The 20,125-nt window shown below is 41.9% G+C and overlaps 2 protein-coding genes across 5 annotated transcripts in view; one reads left to right on the top strand and one right to left on the bottom strand.

Moving 5' to 3' along the window:
• The window catches only part of LOC144510814 (uncharacterized), a 109,538-nt gene that overhangs the window by 63,632 nt on the left and 25,781 nt on the right, over positions 1 to 20,125 (top strand). For 2 of the 4 annotated variants that reach the window (XR_013500695.1, XR_013500696.1), the window contains 2 exons: positions 12,412 to 12,547; positions 15,650 to 16,277. Coding sequence is in view for 2 of the 4 variants with exons in the window: in XM_078240732.1 (XP_078096858.1) it covers positions 12,412 to 12,547 (136 nt within the window). In the remaining 2 variants the exon portion in view is untranslated. Of the gene's footprint in view, positions 1 to 12,411; positions 12,548 to 15,649; positions 16,278 to 20,125 lie in introns of those variants that run through there. The other 2 variants (XM_078240732.1, XM_078240733.1) reach the window with 1 other exon arrangement.
• parn (poly(A)-specific ribonuclease (deadenylation nuclease)) overlaps positions 114 to 20,125 on the bottom strand; it is a 126,552-nt gene continuing 106,540 nt past the window's right edge. The window contains exons 22-24 of the mRNA XM_078240727.1: positions 15,822 to 16,011; positions 9,868 to 10,064; positions 114 to 989 (exon numbers count right to left, since the gene is read on the bottom strand). Coding sequence (XP_078096853.1) covers positions 937 to 989; positions 9,868 to 10,064; positions 15,822 to 16,011 — 440 coding nt within the window. The 3' untranslated portion in view covers positions 114 to 936. The remainder of the gene's footprint in view (positions 990 to 9,867; positions 10,065 to 15,821; positions 16,012 to 20,125) is intronic.

Genomic DNA, 20,125 nt, shown 5'->3' with positions numbered 1-20,125 from the left:
TGCCCAAAAGTGAAGACATCTTCTCTACCTCTCGAAACTATACACACCTGCATGTACTCACTTGCGCTGCAAGCTGAGACCTTTAAACAAATAAAGAACATGTCACTTGTCGTAAGAAAGTTGTCTTTAATTTTCCTTCATGAAATTTCAATTTTCTTCATGATACAAAAAACTTTAAATATGATACAAAACTCACCATTGCCCCAAAACAAGTCTCTTTTGCACACACACATACATACAAAGGCTGGTGCACAATGCATTTTCCGACAGTACAGTCTACACCAGTTAACATGAACTAAAGGATCGCGCACCAGAGCCACTGTTCTTATTGCAAGGACGATGACGATGGATTTGGTCATCCTTTAAAAAAGATACACAAAACCTGAATGTAGAAGTCAGGTTACATTACTGATAATAAGTCATTAGATTTACTTGAGATACAACTGATGAAATACACACACACACGCACGCACACACACACACACACACGCACACATATATATATTTTTATATATATAAAAAAGAAATACAGTGCTGAACAGTGATTATTTTCTTTTGGAATCCAAAATAAACATTTCATGTAGCTGGCACAAGGCAACTTCCAGTGTTGGTTGCTGCTTTAAAGCCATCAGTGGTACAGGACTGGCTTGAAATGTAACTCGTGAAACTGTTGACACCGATAGAAGGTTTGGAATGCAATCAAACCCAATTTAATTCTCAATAGCACAAAAAACCCGACTAAAACATTTAATGAAACATTGGCTTGTGTTTGTACAGTTAAAACAAACTACTTTTTTTTTTTACATAAAGACATTTTTAAAGTTGTCTTGTACCACATGAAGATTGGAGCTCTCGGATCAGTATGGCTTGCAAATGTCGCATCTGGTCACTGAGTTATCTGGAAGATACCACTTTGCTCATCCAACGTGCTTCATGTCACCATGTGTCTGGGACTTCAAACAACTTGGCCTGGGTATTTACACTGCTGCCTATTTAAAAAACAAACAGTGAAGATAAGGTTTGCATGCAGTACAACATCTGTGTTAGGAAAACTTTGCCAGTTAAATATGTCGTACTAAACATTGGTAAACAGGCACGGTACTGAAATGCCATAGTACAAATCATGAGTAAATAGAACAACGCTGTACAAGGTCAGATTATCCTTACATTGCACATTCCATGCCTTTAAAAAGCACAGCCAAACAGAAGTAAATTCTCCATGCAAGTGAAACTGATTGTCTGAAATGCAGAGCAATAGTTCATTTATAAGCGATCAGAAACACTGCCATAATGTTAACACTTGTGCCAAGGGCTAGAAAAGGCCAATCTTTGCAGCTCACGGCATTATGGATATACTGGCTAAATTTCAAAGTTATCTTGCACGCTAAAAGACAAAGTCCATTACTCGGTCACATCCATTCATCACATCCCACTTCTCTTCCAAGTTCCTCCTTTCAATCCTCCAGTCCTCAAAATGCACATGCACATTTTTTTTCTCTTTATTCATTCATTTTCTCTTCCTTGGCTCGGGAAAGCTGTCATCAACAGCATTATCGCCACTGCTCTGCCAGTGGAGATTCACGAGCAGCACACACCCAGGACTGAATCCAAGTGCAGAGGCGTCAGTCATGACTCGGTTGGCAGCACACTCATCTATGAATCAAAAGGTCATGGTTCAAGCCCCACTCCAGAGACTGCAGGACGTAGAACATAGAACATAGAACAGTACAGCACAGAACAGGCCCTTCGGCCCACAATGTTGTGCCGAGCTTTATCTGAAACCAAGATCAAGCTATCCCACGCCCTATCATCCTGGTGTGCTCCATGTGCCTATCCAATAACCGCTTAAACGTAATCTAAGCCAACACTCCAAGAGAGTACTGAAGGAGTGCTGCACTGTCACAGTTGCACAATGGTTAGCACTGCTGCCTCACGGCGCCAGGGACCCAGGTTCGATTCCTGGCTTGGGTTACTGTCTGTGCGGAGTCTGCACATTCTCCCCATATCTGTGTGGGTTTTCTCCAGGTGCTCTAGTTTCGTCCCACAATCCAAAAGACGTGCTGGTTAGGTGCGTTGGCCATGCTAAATTCTCCCTCAGTGTACCCGAACAGGCGCCGGAGTGTGGCGACTAGCGGATTTTCGCAATAATTTCGTTGCAGTGTTAATGCAAGCCTACTTGTGACACTAATAAATAAACTTTTTTAAAAAACTGTCAGAGGTGTTATCTTTTGGGTGGTGTCCCATCTGTCTTCGTGGGTGGGTGTAAGTGATCCCATGGCATTATTCTGAAGTGGAGATGCTGGCATTGGACTGGGGTAAGCACGGTAAGAAGTCTCACAACACCAGGTTAAAGTTAAACTTTAACCTGGTGCTGTGAGACTTCGGACTACGATTATTCTGAAGAACAGGACAGTTCTATGTTCTGACCAATATTTATCCCTCAACCAACATCACAAACAGATTTGTTGGTCTTTGTCATATTGCTGTTCATGAATCATTGCAGTTCACAGGCTGGCTAGTGATTACATTTTTAAAGAATTTCATCAGTTGTACAACTCTTTAGGATTGCCTGCGCTTGTTAAAAGCTCAAAAGCCGAAGTCTTCCTTTCGCACCTGGATGACCATCAGTCCTCCTCCATTCAACACATTTCCTACTGAGCCATCAGGGAAACAAGAGTTTGATATTTTCTGCACAGTTCTAAACTATTCAACTCAATAACAACATTTCAAAAACTTTTGAAACCTTTGGGCATTTTAAAAACTAACTAAAGACTTTTCCCATAAAATCTGAAATAAGTTAAAGAGCATACATTAATCTTAGCAATATACAGTTGGAAATATGCCCATGGTGTGTAAAATTGTGCGCAGTCTGACAGAGAAATAATGAATTTTATAAAGAAAGTCAAGACTATTTTCAATGAAGGCAAGCCGCAAAAGACTTGAGGCAAGTGACGCGTTTAAGTGTCACGTACGGCACAATACATCAGTTAATTAAGCCTTCTGTGTCCCCACTGTCACCGAAGGCAAAACACATTAAGAGGTTGGCGGTGGAGGTACTTGTTAAAGAGAACTTGGCCCGAGTCATTGTCACCTTGAACTAGTCACTTTATTATGACATGGGTTGATTCACCTTGCTCCCTTTAGGCATGTGCTTTTCCTGTATCATGATCAGAGGCCACTCAACCAGGTGTCACAGCGCCGTTTTGTAGTGCCAGGGATTCGGGTTCAATTCCAGCCTTGTGTGCGCGGCGTCTGCACGATCTCCCTCTACGTGGGTTTCTTCCGGCTGCTTCAGTTTCCTCCTACGCGCCAAAGATGCAGTAGGAAGTCTCACAACACCAGGTTAAAGTCCAACAGGTTTATTTGGAATCATGAGCTTTTGGAGCGCTGCTCCTTCACCAGGTGAGTGATGAAGGAGCAGCACTCCGAAAGCTCGTGATTCCAAACAAACCTGTTGGACTTTAACCTGGTATTGAGAAACTTCTTACTGTGCCCACCACAATCCAATGCCGGCATCTCCACATCATGATTCTAAAGATGTGTAGGTTAGATGGATTGGCTATAGTAAATACGTGGGATTATGGGGAGAGGATGGAGGGGAGGGCATGAGTAAGATTCTCTTTTGTAGAGTCGGCGCAGACTTGATGGACCAAATGGCCTTCTTCTGCACTGTAGGGATTCTAACCAAGATGTTCAAATAAACTTTAATATTGATTCCATTGGCAGCACATCCAATGCACTGAATCTTCACTTACGATGGCCATCTTTACATCTATTGCTACAACAGTGAAAAAGTTACATGTCAACCCAAGCTTCATCACTTTGATAAAAAAGAGCACACTATTTCCTACAAGTGGATGTCCTATGTACTCAGCTAAAATCTGCAGTCTGAAGGAGGTGGGAGCATTCAGCTACTTTTGTAAACAATGGATAAACCCATTAATGAAAGTGGACTGCATATGGAATAAATATAATCCTGGACAGCAAGTTGCATGTATGCATGCTGAATTGAGTGGGGAGCACACTGATTTGAAGATCTCTCTAATGGAACCAGGCTTCAGTTACTTCAGAGGATTGTAAATAGTCCACAAGGGAGCAGATTTTAATCTTTATACAAAGGCAAAGCCCTTTTTTTTTCAGCATTTCAGATTCTCAGCTTGCACATCTGACATTCGTGACCAAATGAAAACAACTTCCAATATTGAGTTGTTTAGTTTCTCCCTTTAAAAAAAATATCAGATTGAACAGCATAAAATTAGTTTTGTCAAAAGTCCGGTGTGCCCTAGCAGCTGAAAAATTGAGAGAATCCGGATTTCAAAGGTAGCAGGGAGATTGGGACCCTGTGATATTGTAACCTAACTTTGCACAAAAAAAACATAGTGCAGAAGAGGCGCTTCGGCCCATCAGGTTTGCACCAACCCTCAAAAGTATCTTACCCAGGCCCATCTCCCCTGCCTACCCCTGTAACTGCGCACATTCACCATGGCTAATCCATCTAACCTACACATCTTGGGACACTAAGGGTCAATTTAGCATGGCCAATCCTCCTCACCTGCATATCTTTGGACTGTGGGAGGAAACTGGAACATCCGGAGGAAACCCATGCAGACAAGGGGAGAACGTGCAAACTCCACAGAGTTAGTCACCCAAGGCCAAATTGAACCTGGGTCCCTTGTGCTGTGAGGCAACAGTGCTAACCACTGTGCCACCATGCCACCCATTCTGCTTTGCACAAAGAATTTCCCACAATATTCATTCCTGCCATATATTAAACTGTCCCCTTGATATTGGGGATTGAGGTTTTGTGGCAGCATTCTTATGTCTTAACCACAAGTCCTGGGCTCAATTCCCACCTCAGGATTTAATGGGTATGTAAGGTGCGTTCATAATCAGGCTACACAGATTGACTATCAACTTGTAAATCCTTCCAACATGCCTATGGCAGACAGTAAGAGTTCCCGGTGAGCCATCTGTAGAAGGCAACAGCAAACCATTGCAGTACTTTGTCAAGTATTGCTATGGCCCAACCAGACCTCTACATCGCCCATGCCCTTTTAGGGCATAGTACCAGAGGACAGGGATGTTGAGGGGGTGCACCTTTACATATAGATTGAAAACCAGCCTACTTACAAATATTATAATTATTGGTCAGCTTCTCTTTATCAAAGGCTTGGAGTAGGATTCTAAGTTACTGTGCACAGACCATGCAGAACAGTGTGTCAGGTTCAAACACCTTTTGCATCTGCTAGAATTAAACTGGGACAAAAGGATTTCCCTCCAGTCAGTGTTTTATTCTCCCGTTATGTACTTGCAGCGAGTTGTTTTACTCTCCCGTTGTGTACTTGCAGCGAGTTGTTTTACTCTCCCGTTGTGTACTTGCAGCGAGTTGTTTTACTCTCCCGTTGTGTACTTGCAGCGAGTTGGCCATTTGCATTCATTGGCATTTATGAGAATTGTTAAATATTTATTCCATCATGTGCTTGAAGTACAACAATAGCATTCCACACTCAATTTCTCAGAAGCACTCAATGCACTTTCAAGAACTTAACTCCACTGTAACACAATACAGGTTTTCAAGATATCCAAATGATACACCGACTTTAAACCAACATGCCAGAAACTGGTTTGATCTATTGAAATAAGGAACAGAAAGCTCCGTTTCATTTGCAAGTCTACGTAGCAAAGAAACCCTTGTAAACTGCCATCACCACACTTATGGGCATTAAGGAAGTATACGAGTATTTTAAAATAAAACCATTTACGTCACATAAAAACTGATTAAGCATTACCTTCTAATTCAAGACATTATATTACAATGCTTTAGGCAATTTTAAGGGCAAAGGTTACAGTTCCGTCTGACATTGGATATGGTTAACTTGCATAAATTCGCAGCTAGTGAGGCATGATTTATCTTCTCTATTGGCACATATCATCATTCAGGGCTTCAAACAAATCCTGCTCGACTGGTTGGTAGTAAGATGCAAAGAATGGGTTCAGAGTGTGTTAATCAAAATTATTCAAAGCAAAAACATGCGAGGGATCAAGAGCCATTGACGAACACTCCCAGACAACTGCTAACCATTTAAAATAAAAAGAATCCAAAGGACATTTAAAATTGCTCGAGAGCCTTGTATCCAAGTAAAGCTGGAGCAGAATAATGCAGACTTGAGAAATCTCACAAGAGAGCAACAAGAACGGTGGCAAGTAAAGTGGGCCTTCATTTGAGGAATCACAAATATTGTACATTAAAAAAAACGATACGAGTCACTTCATCCCCTTTCCATGTCAGGAAAAGTAAACTCTGTCTCATTCACAATATCCAAGAGTACAAGTGCTTGTCAGGTGTACACATGAAAAGAACACAAGGATCAGGCTGAAGGACACTGGAAAAAGAACGGCATCAAAGGTAGGTGATATTTAATTATTGGATTGCTTGACAGATAGAGGGGCTTTGTGACTTGCTCTCAAAATCTGCATCAAGGACTAACCTTACAAAATCCAATACCTCAGCTGATGTATACGCCAACAGCAACACTGGTCAACAAAAGGAGGAGCACTGCTGCCAGCGACAATCTTAATAAGACTGCCATGGCTCTTGTCAAAGTGGCAATTTCTGGAGATCCCTTACCTACAAGATAGCAACAGTGCAACAGAAATTTATAAGGAGCTCAGTACGGAGTGCATTAGATATCCTGCCAAACAGATAGCTTTCTGTTTGCTCACTTTTGCCTTGTTGAAACAAAACTACATAAGCCAGTTTTTTCCAAGGCAGTGAGGTTCACAGGACAGACCTGAAACGAAGTAATGAATTAGTGGAACATTGAACCAAGATCCTTTAGGGAAGAGGGGTGTGGGGGGGGGGGGGGGGGGGGGAGAAAAAAAATCAGTCCTTTCACTGGACCCGGGAACCAGATTTATTTTGCATCCTATCCAAGCATTAGTTACCCATTCACGTTATCCAACTGTGTTGGCATTGCTCATTCATGCTTACTATGAAAGTGTCCTGGGCAGACTTTGCACAAATCCAGATGGTAATCTTGGACTATTCTCCTTGAGTCAAGGACCGAAAAGATTTGGTAAGAAAACTTGATAAAGATCCTAGGTGTTACAGCCAGAACCCGGTGAGTGCAATGCCCCATCTCCATTCACATTTTCTCAAGGCTGCGATGGCTCAGGTCAGCTAAGCTCTTCCAGTATCTGGCTCAAATGACCATTAACAGAGCCAAACTGCAAGTGCAGATCAACTACTCAACTGCCATAATGTCTAATCCCGTTCTTCTTTCACACAACACACTCTCACTTTCCAGTAAGGAATAATTAATTGAGAGGGATCTAAAGAAAGAACGCTGATGTTTTTTCCTCTAATCCAAGAATGTTGAGATTAACTTCAGTATCTCCATTGTCATTTTGGCTGAGCTGTGCCAACTTAAATGGCCATACAGATCAATCAAGGTTTTCTTGATCATTATGGTTCTGCACAATAACATTTAGAAATTTTAAAGTTTATTCATTAGTATCACAAGTAGGCTTACATTAACCTTGCAATGAAGTTACTATGAAAATCCCCTAGTCGCCACACTCCGGCGTCAGTTCGGGTACACCGAGGGAGAATTTCAGCACGCCGTTCGGGACTGTGGGAGGAAACCCATGCAGACATGGGAAGAACGTGCAAACTCCACACAAACAGTGACCCAAGCCGGCAATTGAACCCGGGTCCCTGGCATTGTGAGGCTGCAATGCTAACCACTGAAGGACAGTGTTATCATCTTGTTTTTGAGCAGTGTCTATTTGACAAAAGAATTGGCAATTAAATAACCATCCCACCCCTGCGGGAATGTGCTGATGCTCCAGACACTATTGCAATTAGACCTTCAATCTTCATTTTCTGTACTTTCCGACATCATTAAGTAAATGTAGAATTTTTCACGTGTTGTCTCCCATTTAAGAATTCAATACATCATCATTAGCCACTCACCACCGTGAATTTGGTCGGTTGGTGGCTACTTTTACTATCAAAATGTCTTTCATTTGCTGACCTCTTTTTTGTTTTTAAAATTTTTTCAATTAAATTTAATAAAATTTTAAAATTTAAAATGTTCAAATTTATTGAAGCACACTTCCAAAGTTTGAGATATTGATACTTCCCACGTGAATTATGTGCCAGAGCCTTGGGTACCTTTTCCCAATGCTTAGCCAATTATTGTACAGGTACATGATCAGCCCATTCTTCTTCAAAAATCTTTAGCATCCAAATTACAAAATCTACACGGTTCAACACCACACGATTTTCAATGAAACGTAGCTCTGTGCTGCTCATCACCAACACTGGGCCCAGTAACGTTTCTTCTAAAATCAGGTCATTATTCCTTGGAGTCACATTCAGCATTACTCATCACACTGTATGCAAAGATCGCAGCCAGCATCACAGGCTGGGGATGTGGTGATATTCATAATGAACTCAGTGGCTGCTTTTGTCCGCAGTGGTGTCCATTATTTTCACAGTAAAGGAATGGGATGTAAACATATAATTTAAAATTTACTTATTAGTGTCACAAGTAGGCTTCCACTAACACTGCAGTGAAGTTACTGTGAAAATCCCCTAGTCGCCACACTCAGGCACCTGTTCGGGTACACAGGGAGTATTTAGCATGGCCAATGCACCTAACCAGCACGTCTTTCAGACCGTGGGAGGAAACCCACACAGACACGGGGAGAATGTGCAGACTCTGCACAGACAGTGACCCAAGCTGGGAATGGAACCCAGATCCCTGGCACTGTGAAGCAACAGTGTTAACCACTGTGCTACAGTGCCGCCCTCTAGAACTAGGTCATAGCCTCTACGTGCTTTGCTGAGAGAGCATGAAGCATCGGACCATAGGTAGCAGAATAATCGGACATGTACGATAGGAAAAATATTCTTTGAAGTCACTTGTAAATCCTGAGCATCCAAAATATGAAAAGTTATAGTATATGCCTCTCCCTCATAGACATAGAACAGTACAGCACAGAACAGGCCCTTCGGCCCACGATGTTGTGCCGAGCTTTATCTGAAACCAAGATCAAGCTATCCCACTCCCTATCATCCTGGTGTGCTCCATGTGCCTATCCAATAACCGCTTAAATGTTCCTAAAGTGTCTGACTCCACTATCACTGCAGGCAGTCCATTCCACACCCCAACCACTCTCTGCGTGAAGAACCTACCTCTGATATCCTTCCTATATCTCCCACCACGAACCCTATAGTTATGCCCCCTTGTAATAGCTCTATCCACCCGAGGAAAGAGTCTTTGAACGTTCACTCTATCTATCCCCTTCATCATTTTATAAACCTCTATTAAGTCTCATGAGCAAACATATATGCGACAATGGAGAAAGACAATGTAATGGAATAGAATTCATCCAAAGTAATGGGGGAATTAAAGCTCAGTACCTTTTGACTATTGCTCTTTCCCCCATCTTATTCCAATTCAGAAATGAACACTCCTAGGATATCGAAACAACATATTTTCCCAGCTTCAATCACTTCATAAGTTTTCTATCCTACTTGGTGATTTATTTAGTGATTAAAAATCTGAAGACTTAAGTCATTTCTTGATCACCTGCCGATTATTTTCAGCAGCATTTTAAATATTTGCAAAAGGTTAATTGGGTAAACATGCTGGGCTGGATTTTACCATCTACTTATGATCGGGAGACAGAAAAATTCACCAACTGAACCCACCTTCTGTTTAAAACAGGAGCACGACAGCAACAGTTTCACAAATAGCAACGGCCACATCTCAACATTTCCATCAACACCTTTGCCAACAAAAGTATTGAACCTGAAAAAGTTTACAATTCACATTTTCAAGATGCACGTCCATTTACCAGTTTTTTCCTGCTCCTCATTTTTCTGCCGCTGTTTCTTGATTTTTCTGCTTTCCAACAACGAGTTGTCTATCCATTCGCTGGCTGAATAGTCACTCTCACCGTCTTTACTTGTAACGTCGCCCTCATCCATTTCATCAGACGCTGTCTCTTCCTGGATAGGGCTCATGCTTCTCTTTTCCACAACAGGGCTGGCTCTAAAATGGAACACAACAGAAAAAAAATTACACAAGACGTATGGTTAAATTGATCAGTGCGCACAGCGATAATTCTAACATTATGCATAGAATCAAGTTTATTGTTCAATCAATAATTTCCTTTAGTTAGCTTCTGCTGAAACTAGTCATGAAGTGCGAGACCAACTTACTTTAGCCGTGGTTTATTGAAAAGATTTGACACATAACTATTAGACATACACAGCGCATCTGCAGTTGACAGCTCAATACTATAAACCACTATGTAGATTAACTTAAGCATTCACAAAGCAAACACTAACTCCGCAAGTTGAAATAGAAACAAGGAGGACGGACAACAGTCAAGGACATCAGAAATCAGACTCAAGGTGGGTCTTGATAAGTTTAATGTTTAACATTACACAAGGTTTAAACCTGAATAAGTGTTCAGTGTCAAATAAAAGGTATGATTTTGTAAGTGCCACATGAATTTAATGAGTTGGGTGATTCTCACTGAAAGAAAAGCAGTTAGCTTGAATGTAACACCCAAGTAAGTGGTCAAAGTTTTACAGCAAAACATAAACTTCTTTACTTTTTGTAAAAGGCGGAAGCCTCAAGATGCTCGGCCAGTAAAAGATCTGAATCTTGTGAGATTAGACTCGTCCTCTTAATAACCAAACTGCTGAACATTGACGCCAACAAATACCATTGTCCTGGAATAAATTTTCAATACAGGATATGAGGGCCAATTGGTTTTCAAAGAAATAGGATTGGAGAGCCAAGTTTGCTTTAGCCAATAAGCTGACAACATAATCGTTATCTTTGTTCTGCAATGATCCTGGGTAGAAGGATATCTAATTAAAAAGAATGTGTTTGCAAACATCCTTGATCCAGGGAATTAAGGGGTCATTTCAACTTTTGGCTCAACTGCATTGACTTGAAGAAAAACATGGTAATCTTTTGCTCTGGAACATGGCTATTTCAAGATCGCTTCACTTGTTGAGTCAATTCACGACAGTTCGTGCAGATGAAGCATTTTTCTGCAGCAAGGAATCAGTGCAACATTCTCCAAACCTGTGAAGTGCTGAGGTTTTGCTAATATTGGGAGGTGGGAGTTAGCCCAATTGCAAACCAGTTCCTTAAAACAGGAAAACTAACCAAACTGCTCAAAATCTGTCTATAGATGAGGAGGTGAATCCTTTATCTTGTGAGCAAGAACACATCATCCTCCACGAAAAGCATCGGACACTTGGAAGAGCACACAAGGACAATGCAGCACTTGACACATTTGTCTAGCAACAGCCAATACAAGTACTGCTCACCTCCTGGCTGCCCTGGATATTCCAAGATGATGATTGCCTATTATGCAAGGAGGTTGGAATGGTCTCATGAGCATTCTTGCATTTGATGCCACTAAAACACGTACCAAAATATCAATCCCTTGATTCACTGACTGCATCAAACAACAGTTGGCAGAAAGACTTTCTGGCTCTGGTGTGTCTTATCAGTTTCCAAGCACCAATTCCTACATTTTTACTGCTGGAGTCTTACATAGGCTGACCAGATAATTCACATTACACATCAAATGCTGTTGTGATGAAGGTCCAAACATCTGGTCCCCACAGGTCGGAAATAAACTGGTAACGTGCCCCTAGATAGTACTCTTTTAAGGATTCAAAGGATAGCAATTGTGTCTGATTCCTTACTCGAGTTATTCTGCTCACTCGTCTCCACTCAGTACAATATCCTGAGCACTGAACTGAAAAATTCCATTGCCTCTAATATTACTGATTTTTTAAAAAATTATTCAATTATATATTCATGCAGAAACTTGTAAGTGTTTTAATTTTGGGAGAACAGCACCCAAATTAGTTTAATGAAAGTCCTCCTCTGGCCTCCAGGGATGGCTTTACTCGTAAAGCAAATTGCTTCCGTGGAAAGTAATTAGACACCAGTGGCATTCGGTTTAAACAGATGCCCAAGTAACCCACACTAATAACTATTTATGACATTTGTTACAACTGCAGTTTTTATGCATAGGTGTCAAAATGTAAACTGCTAATTTAATTTAAAAATTGGACTGTATCGTTTGGCTAAACTCAGAATGACTACTTTTAGTGATTTAATAATTAGCCGGTTTCCTGTGACCTATTTGTTCCCTTTTGCAAAGAATCAACTATCAGGAAACCAATTTGTCTGGCACTCTGCAAATGCAATAAAACATTAAATAAATTTGTGAAGTCTATGACATTCCACATTCCCACAACATTTCAGTCATAAATATATAAATATATGTATGAGTGTATACTGTCAAGCCTAGCAATGTTCGACAAACTGCGAGGATATGAATAACAAATCATTCTGTTTTTAGATGATGTTGCTGGAGGAAGGAATGTTGGCTGGAGCACCACAACATCTTTCTTCCTCTACTCAAATGGCGCCATGGGATCGCAAGCAGCCACTCTGAGCAGCAGATGGCACCTTGTTTTAATAGCCCATCAGAAAAGGTACGTGCTCTCAGACAGTACAACACTCCCCTGCTTGATTAGCCTGCTGGCGGCCAACTGAGCCAAGCTGACAGGAATATATATTCTCCAACCACAAAGTTAAATTCTGGAGTTTGAAATGAAATTTGGAGACCGTCTGAATTTGATCAGATAAAAGATTCATCTCTCATTACTCGCAGGAAGCAATGTATTAAAATATGCTGCACTGATGGAGAAAGGTGTGGCGGAAGATGCGTGCAACATAGAATCCTACAGTGCAGAAAGCGGCCATTCGGCCCATCTAGTCTGCACCAACCACAATCTCACCCAGGCCCTATCCCCATATCCCTCCATATTTACCCACTAATCCCTCTAACCTATGCATCCCGGGACACAATTTAGAATGGCCAATCAACCTAGCCCGCACATCTTTGGACTGTGGGAGGAAACTGGAGCACCCAGAGGAAACCCACGCAGACACAGGGAGAATGTGCAAACTCCACACAGACAGTGACCCGAGCCAGGATTCGAACCCAGGTCCCTGGAGCTGCGAAGCTGTGCTACCGTGCCGCCCAAACAGAATTTGCCAAGTCAGAAACCAGAACTCACTAAGACTTTCAGAATTTTAAAAACTCCATTATTGCTTTGCTCATTGCTTTTATGGCTATATATATTTTACATTTGAGCATTTCTGTAAACATGCTTGCTTTGGTCTGTAAATCTGTGGTCTATTTGGAATTATTGATCACTTGAAGAGATTAGTAAATAGGAGATCATTTTAATCCATTGGGAATAGAAACGGGAGTAATCGGTGGGCCCCACATGTCAAATTGGTGGCTGCCCCTGCCGAGCTCATCCCTCCTGCAAGAATCTCTCGAACCTCCTTCCTGCACATCACCTGCTTGCTGGTAAGGCTTCCTCTGGTGCCCACTGGCAGTCTCTGGCTTTTCAAATTTCCTCCCCTGCCTGCTGGCCTGCTTCTAGTTGCCTCCCGTTTTGGCTGGGCAACTGACCAGGTGAGGTCTAGTACCCTGGTCTTCAGATTTAGGCAGCTACTGTGTTTACACTTGTTGCATCACCCATCCACTGGGTTAAAAAGAGCAAAGTACGAAACCTTTAATCTCAGCTAAAAGACCGCACGCTTCATTAAAAATGACAGAACAGTTACAGGTATCAAATCAACAATGTACAATTCTACTTGGCTGACCTGTAATGCTAAACAGGGTAGAACTGGCTTTATGGTGCACTTTGTTGGACCATAGATGGCGTGAAACAGACAAAAAAGGTGCAGAGGAGAGAGACGCACTCAAAATGAAAAACACAAGAACAGAAGCTCAGTCATTTTAGATCAAGGCAGGTCTATATCTTAACATCCTTGGCCTTGATTCTGTAACAAAATCTATCAACCTCAGTTTTGAAACCCCAGCCTCAACAGTGTTTTGAGGGTGTGTTAGAAATTTCAAACTGCCTTCTGAAACGCTGCTGCGTAGCATCACCCCTGAAACAGTCCAACTCTAACTTAAAAATTATACCGCCTTATTCTGGTCTCCTGCCACTTCCTCGCCATCTAACCGATCAAATCCTTTAATCAGCTTAACTACTTCAATTAGATTAATCCTTAATTTTATACACTCAAGGGAATAACAAATCTATGTAACTTGTTAAAAGTAAATTACTGCGGATGCTGGAATCTGAAACCAAGAGAGAAAATGCTGGAAAATCTCAGGTCTGGCAGCATCTTTGACAAAGGGTCATCTGGACTTGAAACATCAGCTCTTTTTTTCCTCTCCTTACAGATGCTGCCAGACCTGAGATTTTCCAGCATTTTCCTTTTTGGTCTAAGTAACTTGTTCTCTTAACATAGTCTTCATAATATAACCCTCTTAAGGAATCATCAAGATCAGTTCAACAGACAATTGTGGATAGTGAGTGAAGGCAGAGTTGTTTCAAGTTAAGCAAGATAGCAAAGAGAAACTCGTATCAGTACCAACTTGGTGAGTGCAAGGGGACAACAACCAGGGCTACTGGACCATGGACTCAAGAGAGAGAGAAAGAGAAAGAAAATTGGTTAGATAATGGGTAACCAGGATGAGAGAATGATGTGCACAACCTTTGGATTCGACATTCAAGTGGAAAGTTTAAGATGGAAATCTTGGATGAGAGTACGTGAATGGAAATGTACAGATTTTTAGATTCAAGCAGTGATACAAATATATTATACAAGTGACTGCCATTCGATCAGTTCACTCAGAATTGGAAAAAGTCTTTTCTGCACTAACTTGGAGTCTATTTCTCCTGAGTTTACACTGACAAACTAGGCAGAAGAATAGCCAAAACATTCAATTGTGGCTGGCTACTCATTACACATCCCATCGGGAAGATCAATGCAAGGCATAAAATGGATGGTTAGTCCAGTATTGCATGCTTGATGTCCCTGTTGAAGTCAATAAGGTCCAATGACCAATATACTTCAGGATTCCCAAATATCCCATTAAATCTCTCCTAATGAAATCCATCAGGTAAACGCAACTGTGTTAATCATAGAATCCCTGTGGTGCAGAAGGCGGCCATTTGGCACATCGCGTCTGCATCGCTTCTCCAACTACCCACTCTGCACTATCCCCATAACCCACACATCTTGAGACACTAAGGGACAATTTAGCATGGCCAACCCACCTAAGCCGCACATCTTTGGACAGTGGGAGGAAACCCACGCAGACATGGGGAGAATGTGCAAATTCCACACAGTTACCCAAGGCTGGAATTGAACCCGGGTCCCTGGTGCTGTGAAACAGCAATGCTAACCACTGTGCTACCATGCCACCCAATGCTTCAAATTGTCTACAAGTAACATTTTAATTAAACACTCTACCCAAATTGAATGCTTGCCTGTCAGAGGTCTCATGTCAATTTACTTTGTTTTGCCCCGTTCTTTTCCTTAATGGTTTTCCTTTCCAAAATTAGAACTACCATGGCTCAAAACGATGTGTGGAAAATGTGGAAAGCAAAAATCATTTTGAAATGTGCTTTCGCGCCCTGTAACTGTTTGTCTTTATATGTTGGGAAATTAAAACTATTTACAGTTGCAATTTTAGTAGAGCTTTCACAGAATGCTTTGTTTAGTTTGCAAAACAGAAATATGAAACTGAAGAACACAAGAAATATTCTATGCCCCAACTCCAATTAACTCCTTCCCTCAACAAAAAAATCAATACAAAGATTTGACTTCATTGCTTACTTGCAACTGTGGATTTGTTGGGAAATACAGTTGTCTTTTCAATTTGGTAACACTCACCTGCTGAAATCAAACATCTGGCTAAGATAAGGTTGTGGAGCATATTGCGTCTTTAGTCTCTTCCTCTCCACTTCGCGCCAGCTTTCTTCTGTCCATTTCCGCTTGGTTTGTTTCTCCTCCTGCTTCTTCTCAACATACTCTGCATACGTCTGGATTCGGTAACTCTCGGCATACCTGCTGGTGTTCACAGCTGTAATGAAGTACAGATGAGAGAATTTGAAGAATCAGGTCCTTTCGGAAACCATCAGGTTTCATAAATCATCAGATGGAAGTCATCAGACGGTGCAGAGATGCGAAGAGAAGTTAAAAAAGAATTCAATATGAACTTTGACTGCTACCAATTCATGGCAGGATGGCAAATCTACAGCCTGCTGCGCATTATTGTTTTCAGATATATTGTACACTTGTGCAAGTGCAAAAAATGACATCTTTTTAACATTAAAGCTGTTAGACATCAAGAAGGCCTGCTCCATTCCTGCACACAGCTGGCCGCTTGGAATCTCAGCCTATTACTTCTATTTCTTGTTCTCAATTCTCTTTACCCTCCTTTGACTGTTTCCACCTCTTCCTTTCCCCAGTCAACCGTTCATATTTTCCCTCTCCCAAGCTGTGCAACCCCCTAAATTTCCTACTTCAGCCCTCCATTATTCTTTTGCCTTCTTATTTCCCTGCTATCACCACAGATTCGAATCCCTCTTAAATGAACCCACAGCTTTCCCTCTTTGCTCCAGTCAGCATCCTTCAATGGGCTCATCGAAGTACTCGTCACTACCGTGAGATCATCATCCTCACCCTCACGTCATCTCTCTCATTCCCGCCCAACATATCTGTTTGGGATCTTGGCAAATGCCTACTTATCCACTCACTTCTCCCACCATTAACCATGTGCACTCTGTCGGTATCAACAATCAGCACCCCTCCTCACAATTCCCTCGAGTATGTGCAAACATATTGCAGATGACTGCATTGACACAATGGCCTTGATGGTTCATGGGTAATGGTATCTTGTCTTTTACTGAAGACTCCCTGCCAGGCTATACTTTCCACCACTTGCCCCATTCAAAACTGCCAGAGTGGCGGCATGGCCCTCATCACCAAACTTCACCATGATCACCTTATTTTTCCAGTACCATTTCCTCCATTGAGAACTTTGTGTACCACCACTCACTTTCTCTTTAAAATCCTCATTCAGTATTATTCACTAAATGGTCCCATATCATTATATTCTCAGTCCCTTCCTCTCCCAGAATCTGCATGCAGTGGCTCCTCATCTATGGCAATTTCAAACTCCATTGCAACTCGTTTTGCATTTTCCCATCAGAATTCATTGCCCTACCTTAACTTTATCCTCCATATAAACTCTGTATTCCCAGTCACCCCTCCATCTTGACATCGCATGTAGCCTCTCTAGTTCTCTGGCTCAAATCACGAATGAGGCCATCACGGAATACTTCCTTGTATTCTTCAACAGTTCATAACCGCTCTCCCCCTACCTCTTGGTGTTCACCACGAGGAAAATAACCACTCTTCCCAAGTTACATACACTGTACTATCAGCATAGCTGCATCGGCGAGAAGGCATTAGCGATTGGCCATAATGCATGATTTGCCTCAAGATGCGGAAGAGCATTTTACAGAGACTCCTCAGATGATTCTTACGTTCCGACTCCATCTGATGTATTCAAATAGCAACACACCAGACAAAGACATAACTTTGGGTGACTGAACCAGCAGTCTGCCATTTAGGTGCATCTAATGCACAAGAAAATTAGCCCCGAAAGCAATGGTGCATTGCATAGAAGCCATGAGAATTGTTGGGAACGATGTACAAATTCGCTGTTGTGCTTGAAATTGGTTTCCTCCTGTATTTTAAAGGTACAGCAGAGTAATTGATGTTAAATAGTTGTCATTTCCACTGTTCACAATTTCAAAAGCACAGTTGTGTTGCATCTGCCTCCGCCACCGTCAAACAAGTAGGATTTCAAGAGGCCAACAGCGACATCACACACAACCAACTGTGTCACAAGCTAAAAAGGGTGTTGTAATAACTTTGGCCCACCAGCTCGGTACAAAACAAATAACATTTATTTACAACACACTATCTTAGAGCCTCGCAGCTTTGTGGCTGCCAGTCAGCGTCTGGTATCGATCGGAGGCAAAAGCCCACACTTGCCACGCTCCCACCCTGGTCGCCTGGATCATGTGACCCTATCGGCTGATTGCCCCTTAAAGGGGCCAGACCCCGCGGTGATGAATATACATAAAGGCTCCGACTGGTTCCTGGAGACAAAGAGGTGGCAAAGTGTTAATTGAAGGAGCTTCAGCTATGCTCTGCCACCCAATTATAGTAAGAAGTTTAACAACACCAGGTTAAAGTCCAACAGGTTTATTTGGTAGCAAAAGCCACACAAGCTTTCGGAGCTCCAAGCCCCTTCTTCAGGTGAGTGACTTCAGGTGACTCACCTGAAGAAGGGGCTTGGAGCTCCAAAAGCTTGTGTGGCTTTTGCTACCAAATAAACCTGTTGGACTTTAACCTGGTGTTGTTAAACTTCTTACTGTGTTTACCCCAGTCCAACGCCGGCACCTCCACATCATGACCCAATTATAGTGCCACTACACATAGGCTTGTGACAATTCAAAATGAACTGCAAGTTCCAGGAAGTGTGGAATTCCAAAGAAACATATCGCTGCTGGTTAGAACCAGTAATCCAACCAGTACTACATACATGAAGACCTTTTTTTTAAAAAAGGCATTTAATGGTGCACACAGATCAATAGAACAATTTACCAACCTTATTTCATGCCAACGCTAGTTTTCAGCACACTGCCTTTGATGTATCTGCCAAGTCTTGGCACAAAGCCATCCCTCTAGCAGATGAGTCAGCACATTACACTGGCTCTTTAGTGCGCTGTGTCCTATTGTGACTCAAACTGTAAGTTCGGCAAGTACAATATTCCAGTTTGCTAAGTTTGATTAAACAACGCAATAAATATGACTGCAAAGTATGACCTGCACTTCAAATTTAGAAAAAAATTAGGGATCTTTTCCTAAAACAAATTTATCCAAAGAAAAGCCACAAAAATGTTCAAAAGGAAAGCAAAATAAACTAAGGTAAAGCTAATCATTAACCCAAAAGCTGCATTATGACACAGTTAAGGAGTTACCAATCTACTTGAAGCCATTAAGACTTTTGAATTAAAACTGGACCGACATTGGATGCAATAAATTAGCAGATAAGAGGTTTGTATAACAGGAGCAGCTATGACCATATCTGCAATTACAGTCTTACATTTGGTTTTGGTGGGTTATATTGCATTTAAATAGGGAACTATTGATTAAGCCAATAATCCAAGATGCATTGTATGAATTTACATTTGTAGTATAGGGATTCGTAGGGCATTTACTTCACCACACTGTTGATAACTGCATTATGGCAGCTGCAAGCATATCAATGCTGGCTCTGGATGGTCTGCAATCCAACTTGTTGCAGAAATCACAAAGGAATCCATGTCTCCGATTTGGAGACAGCATCAGAAGGGCATTACACTTGTTGGTCTATACCCCTTCCGAGTTAACGGGAAAGTATTTACCAGAAAGAGAGGAATGCACCTTATCCAGAAACCAGGATAAGGTTGCTAACTGTGGTTGGATTTGTCCCTGGGCAAGATCTCACTTTCAAGAGCGCCACACGTGCCTGCTGTTTGGCCACCCCACACAAGTCGGAAGTGTGACGGAGTACTCTCCATTTGCCTGGATGAGTGCAGCTCCAACAATACTCAAGAAGCTCGGACAGGTCAAAGCAGTTTGTTCGATTGACACCCCATCCACCACTGACAGTAGTAGCAGCGAGTGTCATCCATAAGAATTTTTTTTTTAAACAATTCATTCATGAGACATGGGCATCGCTGGCTGGCCAACATTTATTGCCCATCCTGAGTCACCCGAGGGCAAATGGGAGTCAACCACATTGCTGTGGGTCTGGAGTCACGTGTAGGCCAGACCAGGTAAGGACGGCAGATTTCCTTCCTTAAAAGGACATTAGTGAATAAGATTTTTTTCTTCTGACAATGGTTTGATGGTCATCAATAGGTTCTTAATTCCAGATACTTTTTATTGAATTCATATTCCACCAGCTGCCTTGGCAGGGTTCGAACCCGGGACCCCAGAACATTAGCTAAGTTTCTGGGCTAATAGTCTAGCGATAATGCCACTAGGCCATCGTCACCCCCGATGCACCACAGCACCTTTTAAAGCCACGACCTCTATTACCTAGCAGGACAAAGGCAGCAGGTGCAAGTTCGGCT

The sequence above is a fragment of the Mustelus asterias genome, chromosome 23 (assembly GCF_964213995.1).
Source record: "Mustelus asterias chromosome 23, sMusAst1.hap1.1, whole genome shotgun sequence".
NCBI lineage: Eukaryota > Metazoa > Chordata > Chondrichthyes > Carcharhiniformes > Triakidae > Mustelus > Mustelus asterias.
Note: the sequence above shows the minus strand (reverse complement) of the source record. Positions and strands in the feature narration are given on the sequence as shown.